The 9,310-nt window shown below is 38.6% G+C and overlaps 1 protein-coding gene across 1 annotated transcript in view; it reads right to left on the minus strand.

The window, feature by feature from the left end:
* gnb1b (guanine nucleotide binding protein (G protein), beta polypeptide 1b) overlaps window positions 1–9,310 on the minus strand; it is a 30,951-nt gene that overhangs the window by 14,475 nt on the left and 7,166 nt on the right. Inside the window, exons 2-4 of the mRNA XM_062049514.1 lie at window positions 2,061–2,166; window positions 1,905–1,943; window positions 1,339–1,445 (exon numbers count right to left, since the gene is read on the minus strand). Of these exons, the coding sequence (XP_061905498.1) occupies window positions 1,339–1,445; window positions 1,905–1,943; window positions 2,061–2,117 (203 nt within the window). The 5' untranslated portion in view covers window positions 2,118–2,166. The remainder of the gene's footprint in view (window positions 1–1,338; window positions 1,446–1,904; window positions 1,944–2,060; window positions 2,167–9,310) is intronic.

Genomic DNA, 9,310 nt, shown 5'->3' on the forward strand with positions numbered 1-9,310 from the left:
TTCTAATCATCAATTAGCCTTCTGAGCCAATGAGCAAACACATTGTACCATTAGAACACTGGAGTGATAGTTGCTGGAAATGGGCCTCTATACACCTATGTAGATATTGCACCAAAAACCAGACATTTGCAGCTAGAATAGTCATTTACCACATTAGCAATGTATAGAGTGTATTTCTTTAAAGTTAAGACTAGTTTAAAGTTATCTTCATTGAAAAGTACAGTGCTTTTCCTTCAAAAATAAGGACATTTCAATGTGACCCCAAACTTTTGAACGGTAGTGTACATAAACATTTATTGAATAAATTAATGTCCATCCATCCATTTTCTACCGCTTGTCCCATCAAAATTTAATGAAGACAATATTAATAAACATATTGTTCAATGTACAGCTTTGAACACTCTGTACATAATTCTCAGCACCTGAGCGCATTAGCTTAATAGCATAATTAAATAACAGGAGTGAATCCTCCTGTCAGTCATCAATCTTTGTCACTGTGGAGTGGAGGCAGGAATGCTAGCTTCAGACAGCAACAGCGCCTAGCTAGTCGCGACTAGTCTCTAGTTGCTGAGCTTCTCACTAGCAAGTCACAACTAGCTCAGCAAGGTAACAAGAAAATATGATCACAAAGCCAAATATCCCATTGTGGGAATATTTCTGCTTCAAACCGAATGAGCAAGATTAGCCTATCAACACGGACGAATGGGCCAGTATTCCCAATTTGTTGAAAAGAGAGAAGAAAAAAAAAATCAAATATGTATATCAAAATGTTCAATACTTATTGGAGTGCAACTTTTGCATACAAATATATGCTTATTGTTTAAGATAATTACAATTTCTTGAGTTTCCAACTACAATAGTTAAAAATGCTAATGAAAAAATCTAAGTTATTTGCTTTTAAAAGAGTTACTTGCATTGCTATTATATATTATGATTACATGATAGTGCTTAATTTGGAAAAATCATATAATGGCAATAATTTGTAGGATTATATATCAATCAGCAAAATGTGTTATTGGCCCAGTCCTACAGTGAACCCTTTAGATCTGAATGCTTGCATTTGCTTTGTCCGACGATGGATTTAAAGAAAGTGTAGAGGACAGTGTATTGTTTTTTCATACAATATTTCTTATCTAAAAGTTATTTTTTCTTATTTATAAACATGTTACATGCCAACATTGTGCTGTTTTTTTTAATTAATTAATTTCAGCAGTGAACAGATCAGAGCAGCAAGTATTTTGGGTTACGAGCTCTGTCATAGAACAAATAAACAACAAACAAATAAAAGTAAGTCGAAGTACAACTGTATACTACAACTTGGCCGTCATGGATGTTTACCTGGAATCTGTTCCCCAGTGCATGGCATAGATTTTAGCCAGATGACCCCGCAGTGTCCGTCTTGTACGCATCTGAATTCGTCCGACGGGATCAATGTTAGCCGTAATCTGAAAAGCAGCGTCGGCCCAATCATTTTTATTATATAAGCAGGCAAACACAGAAACAACCTTAGAATTGAACAATAATTAATAATAATGACTTTTAATGGGTGTTAACAGTAATATTTGGGCATTGTGACACAGACACATAAACTTGGGTTTTTACAATCCAACTGAAACAGAAATGTTCAATATGTTTGTAAAAGGAGTGGTGGGCCCATGTGGTTGGGTTATCTCTATCAAGCATGGTGTTAAACCTGCTGCATTCAACTTGTTTTAATTGGCAGCATACCAATAAAGCCAGCATTGCCCTGCTAACAAGCCACCGTGCAGGCTGTGGAAATTGATTAGTTGTTGATCAGTGCTACTTAATGGGTCCCAGCTGCTTCTGTTTACAAAGTTCTGAATACTGGATAGTCTATATAATGAGAAGCCTTAACAGCAAAAATATCATACGAGGATTTGTACCTGCGATAGCGTGGCATCTGCGCATGCTTTCCTGGCATCCTGTCAACAAGAAAAGACAAATTCCAAGTCACACCACTTGTTTCATTAGTGGAACTTTGACTGTTTTCATACAACAAGTGGAAAAAGTAACGAACAAAAGTAAAAAGGTTGACTTACTCGGATCTGATTTTTTAGTTGCTCAGCCTCTTGGCGTAACTGGTCCAGTTCACTCATCTTAATCGGCTTTTTAGGTTACTTCTCTCCAGCTATTGGGGCACTTGATCTAAAATAAAAAATAAAACAAAACAAAGAAGCCTTTTAAATTCATACATGCTTTATATTTGGATGTCCAACTGCAAGGCTGAAGATGAAGGTGACTGGTCAACCTACCTGCATGATATAATATATATCGCACTATGTCATAAAAACATTGTATGCTATAATTATCTTTTGTCTATATCTGAATTTAAACATCTGGGCTGCAGCTGATGTAACTGCAGCAATATTGCTACTTTTTTACATCACTTAAAATAACTTTTGGATGTCAACGACGTAGCAGACTGCTACTAGCAGAGACAGACAGCACAATGAAAGCTAAACTAACATAACGGCAAGAGGAATTGGTGCCAAACAGAGGGTAGATTAACTTTTTTGTATTAACTGTATATTTACAGACACTGCCAATATCTTTATTTACAAATGTTATTTTTATGTCCATGTTATTACTAATTCATTTGTTATTAGCTATTGTTATTGTGTAAGTTACATACACTCAGGTAAGAGTGGAGTGGGACCTAAAATAAAACATTGTCACAAAGTGTGGACTCAATGAAAGATTGTTATGAGGGAAGAACATATTTTATTAGTTTATGTGCCTTTAAACACATGTTACTGACACCTTTGTCTAAACTATGTTTACCTAATAATATACAATAATTACATCTATATAGGGCTGCACACTTTTGAGAAAAACCTAATTCAGATTGCGATTTTAATGGCAGAAAATATATTAGTTTATGTGCCTTTAAACACATGTTACTGACACCTTTGTTTAAAATATGTCTCCCTATTTTTTATACAATAATTACATGTATATAGGGCTGCACAATTGAGAAAAAACCTAATTACGATTCAATTTGCAATTTTCTCTCTGCAGCACTCATCTTTAGTTTCTCTTGTGAATTAGTGAATTGAATTACATTTATATAGCGCTTTTTCTCAAGTGACTCAAAGCGCTTTACATTGTGAAACCCAATATCTAAGTTACATTTAAACCAGTGTGGGTGGCACTGGGAGCAGGTGGGTAAAGTGTCTTGCCCAAGGACACAACGGCAGTGACTTCTCACTCTGTGCAGTGAAGCAACAGCAGGACAGCGAAATGACGCAACCAAACTTGATATTTGATACTGTTGCACAATTGGCTGTTTAGCATGTCCCTCCCATCGCTCACTGACCACTTCCTGTTTTGCTTCATTTTTCTGATTTCTTCCGGCCAAAAAATATATATATTTATCGAACGCATTGTATATTGTTATCGAGGACATGTCTATTGCGATATAGAATTATATCGTTTTATGGGCCCAGCCCCATGTAAGTCTTCGTTTTTTTAAGCCAAATGAATCTAAGACCAGCACCAACAGCTAGCATGTGTTACCAGCAATGTCTATATTTGTCACATTTACAAGTTAAACTTTGTAAAACACTTTCACATGAAACATTGGCTTTGATTGTCTCCTACACGTACAGTGGGGGCAAACAAGTATTTAGTCGGCCACCAATTGTGCAAGTTCTCCCACTTAAAATGATGACAGAGGTCTGTAATTTTCATCATAGGTACACTTCAACTGTGAGAGACAGTACGTGAAAAAAAAATCCAGGAATTCAGATTGTAGGATTTTTAAATAATTTATTTGTAAATTATGGTGGAAAATACGTATTTGGTCAATAACAAAAATTCAACTCAATACTTTGTAATATAACCTCTGTTGGCAATAACAGAGGTCAAACGATTACTATAGGTCTTTACCAAATTTGCACACACAGTAGCTGGTATTTTGGCCCATTCCTCCATGCAGATCTTCTCGAGAGCAGTGATGTTTTGGGGCTGTCGCCGAGCAACACGGACTTTCAACTCCCTCCACAGATTTTCTATGGGGTTGAGGTCTGGAGACTGGCTAGTCCACTCCAGGACTTTCAAATGCTTCTTACCGAGCCACTTTTTCGTTGCCCGGGCGGTGTGTTTGGGATCATTGTCATGCTGGAAGACCCAGCCACGTTTCATCTTCAAAGCTCTCACTGATGGAAGGAGGTTTTGGCTCAAAATCTCACGATACATGGCCCCATTCATTCTTTCCTCAACACGGATCAGTCGTCCTGTCCCCTTAGCAGAAAAACAGCCCCAAAGCATGATGTTTCCACCCCCATGCTTCACAGTAGGTATGGTGTTCTTGGGATGCAACTCAGTATTCTTCTTCCTCCAAACACGACGAGTTGAGTTTATACCAAAAAGTTCTATTTTGGTTTCATCTGACCACATGACATTCTCCCAATCCTCTGCTGTATCATCCATGTGCTCTCTGGCAAACTTCAGACGGGCCTGGACATGCACTGGCTTAAAGGCCTACTGAAACCCACTACTACCGACCACGCAGTCTGATAGTTTATATATCAATGATGAAATCTTAACATTATAACACATGCCAATACGGCCGGGTTAACTTATGAAGTGACATTTTAAATTTGCCGCTAAACTTCCGGTTCGAAACGCCTCTGAGGATGACGTATGCGCGTGACGTAGACCGGCGAACACGGGTATGCCTTCCACATTGAAGCCAATACGAAAAAGCTCTGTTTTCATTTCATAATTCCACAGTATTCTGGACATCTGTGTTCGTGAATCTGTTTCAATCATGTTCATTGCATTATGGAGAAGGAAGCTGAGCAAGCAAAGAAGAAAGTTGTCGGTGCGAAATGGACGTATTTTTCGAACGTAGTCAGCCACAACAGTACACAGCCGGCGCTTCTTTGTTTACATTCCCGAAAGATGCAGTCAAGATGGAAGAACTCGGATAACAGAGACTCTAACCAGGAGGACTTTTGACTTCGATACACAGACGCCTGTAGAGAACTGGGACAACACAGACTCTTACCAGGATTACTTTGATTTGGATGACAAAGACGCAGACGTGCTACTGTGAGTATGCAGCTTTGGCTTCTAAACATTTGATCGCTTGACCGTATGTGCGCAACTTTTTTTTGCGTATGTACGTAACTTTTTTAAAATATATAAGCTTTATGAACCTTGGGTTAGGTGAACGGTCTTTTGGGCTGAGTGATTGTGTGTGTTGATCAGGTGTTTGAATTGTATTGGCGTGTTCTATGGAGCTAGGAGCTAGCATAGGAGCTAGGAGCTAGCATAACACGTACCGTACCGTACGTGCGCGTCACGTACGTAACTTTTTAAAAATATATAAGCTTTATGAACCTTGGGTTAGGTGAACGGTCTTTTGGGCTGAGTGATTGTGTGTGTTGATCAGGTGTTTGAATTGTATTGGCGTGTTCTATGGAGCTAGGAGCTAGCATAGGAGCTAGCATAACACGTACCGTACCGTACGTGCGCGTCACGTACGTAACTTTTTAAAAATATATAAGCTTTATGAACCTTGGGTTAGGTGAACGGTCTTTTGGGCTGAGTGATTGTGTGTGTTGATCAGGTGTTTGAATTGTATTGGCGTGTTCTATGGAGCTAGGAGCTAGCAGAGGAGCTAGGAGCTAGCGTAACAAACACGCAGGTGTTTTTATGCAGGATTAATTTGTGGCATATTAAATATAAGCCTGGTTGTGTTGTGGCTAATAGAGTATATATATGTCTTGTGTTTATTTACTGTTGTAGTCATTCCCAGCTGAATATCAGGTACCGTGAGTATGCAGCCTTGGCTGCTAAACATTTGATAACTTGACCGTATGTGCGCGTCACGTACGTAACTTTTTAAAAATATATAAGCTTTATGAACCTTGGGTTAGGTGAACGGTCTTTTGGGCTGAGTGATTGTGTGTGTTGATCAGGTGTTTGAATTGTATTGGCGTGTTCTATGGAGCTAGGAGCTAGCAGAGGAGCTAGGAGCTAGCATAACAAACACGCAGGTGTTTTTATGCAGGTTTAATTTGTGGCATGTTAAATATAAGCCTGGTTGTGTTGTGGCTAATAGAGTATATATATGTCTTGTGTTTATTTACTGTTGTAGTCATTCCCAGCTGAATATCAGGTCACCCCCGGCTCTCACAGCATCTTCCCTATCTGAATAGCTTCAACTCCCCACTAGTCCTTCACTTGCACTTTACTCATCCACAAATCTTTCATCCTCGCTCAAATTAATGGGGAAATTGTCGCTTTCTCGGTCCGAATCTCTCTCACTTCATGCGGCCATCATTGTAAACAATAGGGAACTTTGCGTATATGTTCAACTGACTACGTCACGCTACTTCCGGTAGGGGCAAGCCTTTTTTTTATCAGATACCAAAAGTTGCAATCTTTATCGTCGTTCTATACTAAATCCTTTCAGCAAAAATATGGCAATATCGCGAAATGATCAAGTATGACACATAGAATAGATCTGCTATCCCCGTTTAAATAAAAAAAATTCATTTCAGTAGGCCTTTAAGCAGGGGGACACTTCTGGCACTGCAGGATTTGATTCCCTGTCGGCGTAGTGTGTTACTGATGGTAACCTTTGTTACTTTGGTCCCAGCTCGAACTTTATCGTCGATGTTCTCTACTAAATCCTTTCAGCAAAAATATGGCAATATCGCGAAATTATCAAGTATGACACATAGAATGGATCTGCTATCCCCGTTTAAATGAATAAAAATTCATTTCAGTAGGCCTTTAAGTGTAATAATGGATGAGAACATGAAGTGGAAATCTCATATAACAAATATATACAAAATATACAACAGAAGGTGGCAAAAACATATTTCTATAATGAACCAAGCAACTTATGTATTGGACCAAAAATCACTACACATTCTTTATTGCTTGCTAGCGTTACCATATCTGAGCCAGTGTGTATAAATATGGTGATATAATTACAAAAGCACACTTCATTCAAAAAAAAAAAGGTCAGTTGGTATAATACAATGTTGGGTATAGTAAACATACAAACCCTTTAAAGGCCTACTGAAACCCACTACTACCGACCACGCAGTCTGATAGTTTATATATCAATGATGAAATCTTAACATTATAACACATGCCAATACGGCCGGGTTAACTTATAAAGTGACATTTAAAATTTGCCGCTAAACTTCCGGTTCGAAACGCCTCTGCGGATGACGTATGCGCGTGACGTAGCCCGGCGAACACGGGTATGCCTTCCACATTGAAGCCGATACGAAAAAGCTCTGTTTTCATTTCATAATTCCACAGTATTCTGGACATCTGTGTTCGTGAATCTGTTTCAATCATGTTCATTGCATTATGGAGAAGGAAGCCAAGCAAGCAAAGAAGAAAGTTGTCGGTGCGAAATGGACGTATTTTTCGAACGTAGTCAGCCACAACAGTACACAGCCGGCGCTTCTTTGTTTACATTCCCGAAAGATGCAGTCAAGATGGAAGAACTCGGATAACAGAGACTCTAACCAGGAGGACTTTTGATTTGGATACACAGACGCCTGTAGAGAACTGGGACAACACAGACTCTTACCAGGATTACTTTGATTTGGATGACAAAGACGCAGACGTGCTACTGTGAGTATGCAGCTTTGGCTTTTTTTTGCGTATGTACGTAACTTTTTTAAAATATATAAGCTTTATGAACCTTGGGTTAGGTGAACGGTCTTTTGGGCTGAGTGATTGTGTGTGTTGATCATGTGTTTGAATTGTATTGGCGTGTTCTATGGAGCTAGGAGCTAGCAGAGGAGCTAGGAGCTAGCATAACACGTACCGTACCTTACGTGCGCGTCACGTACGTAACTTTTTAAAAATATATAAGCTTTATGAACCTTGGGTTAGGTGAACGGTCTTTTGGGCTGAGTGATTGTGTGTGTTGATCAGGTGTTTGAATTGTATTGGCGTGTTCTATGGAGCTAGGAGCTAGCAGAGGAGCTAGGAGCTAGCATAACAAACACGCAGGTGTTATTATGCAGGATTAATTTGTGGCATATTAAATATAAGCCTGGTTGTGTTGTGGCTAATAGAGTATATATATGTCTTGTGTTTATTTACTGTTGTAGTCATTCCCAGCTGAATATCAGGTACCGTGAGTATGCAGCCTTGGCTGCTAAACATTCGATAACTTGACCGTATGTGCGCGTCACGTACGTAACTTTTTAAAAATATATAAGCTTTATGAACCTTGGGTTAGGTAAACTGTCTTTTGGGCTGAGTGATTGTGTGTGTTGATCAGGTGTTTGAATTGTATTGGCGTGTTCTATGGAGCTAGGAGCTAGCAGAGGAGCTAGGAGCTAGCATAACAAACACGCAGGTGTTTTTATGCAGGATTAATTTGTGGCATATTAAATATAAGCCTGGTTGTGTTGTGGCTAATAGAGTATATATATGTCTTGTGTTTATTTACTGTTGTAGTCATTCCCAGCTGAATATCAGGTCACCCTCGGCTCTCACAGCATCTTCCCTATCTGAATAGCTTCAACTCCCCACTAGTCCTTCACTTGCACTTTACTCATCCACAAATCTTTCATCCTCGCTCAAATTAATGGGGAAATTGTCGCTTTCTCGGTCCGAATCTCTCTCACTTCATGCGGCCATCATTGTAAACAATAGGGAACTTTGCGTATATGTTCAACTGACTACGTCACGCTACTTCCGGTAGGTGCAAGCCTTTTTTTTATCAGATACCAAAAGTTGCAATCTTTATCGTCGTTGTTCTATACTAAATCCTTTCAGCAAAAATATGGCAATATCGCGAAATGATCAAGTATGACACATAGAATAGATCTGCTATCCCCGTTTAAATAAAAAAAATTCATTTCAGTAGGCCTTTAATGAACCAACATTTTACATGATTTGGTGCATTTGCAAACAGCTAAATCTATGTACAAAGCACATTAAAACACTTAGTAACAGTATTTGGAATTTAATTATGGAATGGATGAAATAAATAAATAAAATCAATGTACTAGTAAGATCCAGTTTAAGAAACTGCACAAACTAACCCTCGGCAAGTCCCCACCTCATCACAGATGTGTAATATGTGATGAATTATATTGAAATTGTATACTTTTTCGAAATAAAACTCAACTTAAGTCAACTACATTTACAATATGCCACATTATCTCATGTTTTTAACCTTATCGACCAAAGAGGAAGCTACTTATGCAATGTGTTATTCTTATAGCCAGACCAGTGTGTTCCTACATGTACATATAAATGTACATAACTTAAATAAATAATAATAAAAGCACGATTG

The sequence above is a fragment of the Entelurus aequoreus genome, linkage group LG01, assembly GCF_033978785.1.
Source record: "Entelurus aequoreus isolate RoL-2023_Sb linkage group LG01, RoL_Eaeq_v1.1, whole genome shotgun sequence".
Taxonomy (NCBI): domain Eukaryota; kingdom Metazoa; phylum Chordata; class Actinopteri; order Syngnathiformes; family Syngnathidae; genus Entelurus; species Entelurus aequoreus.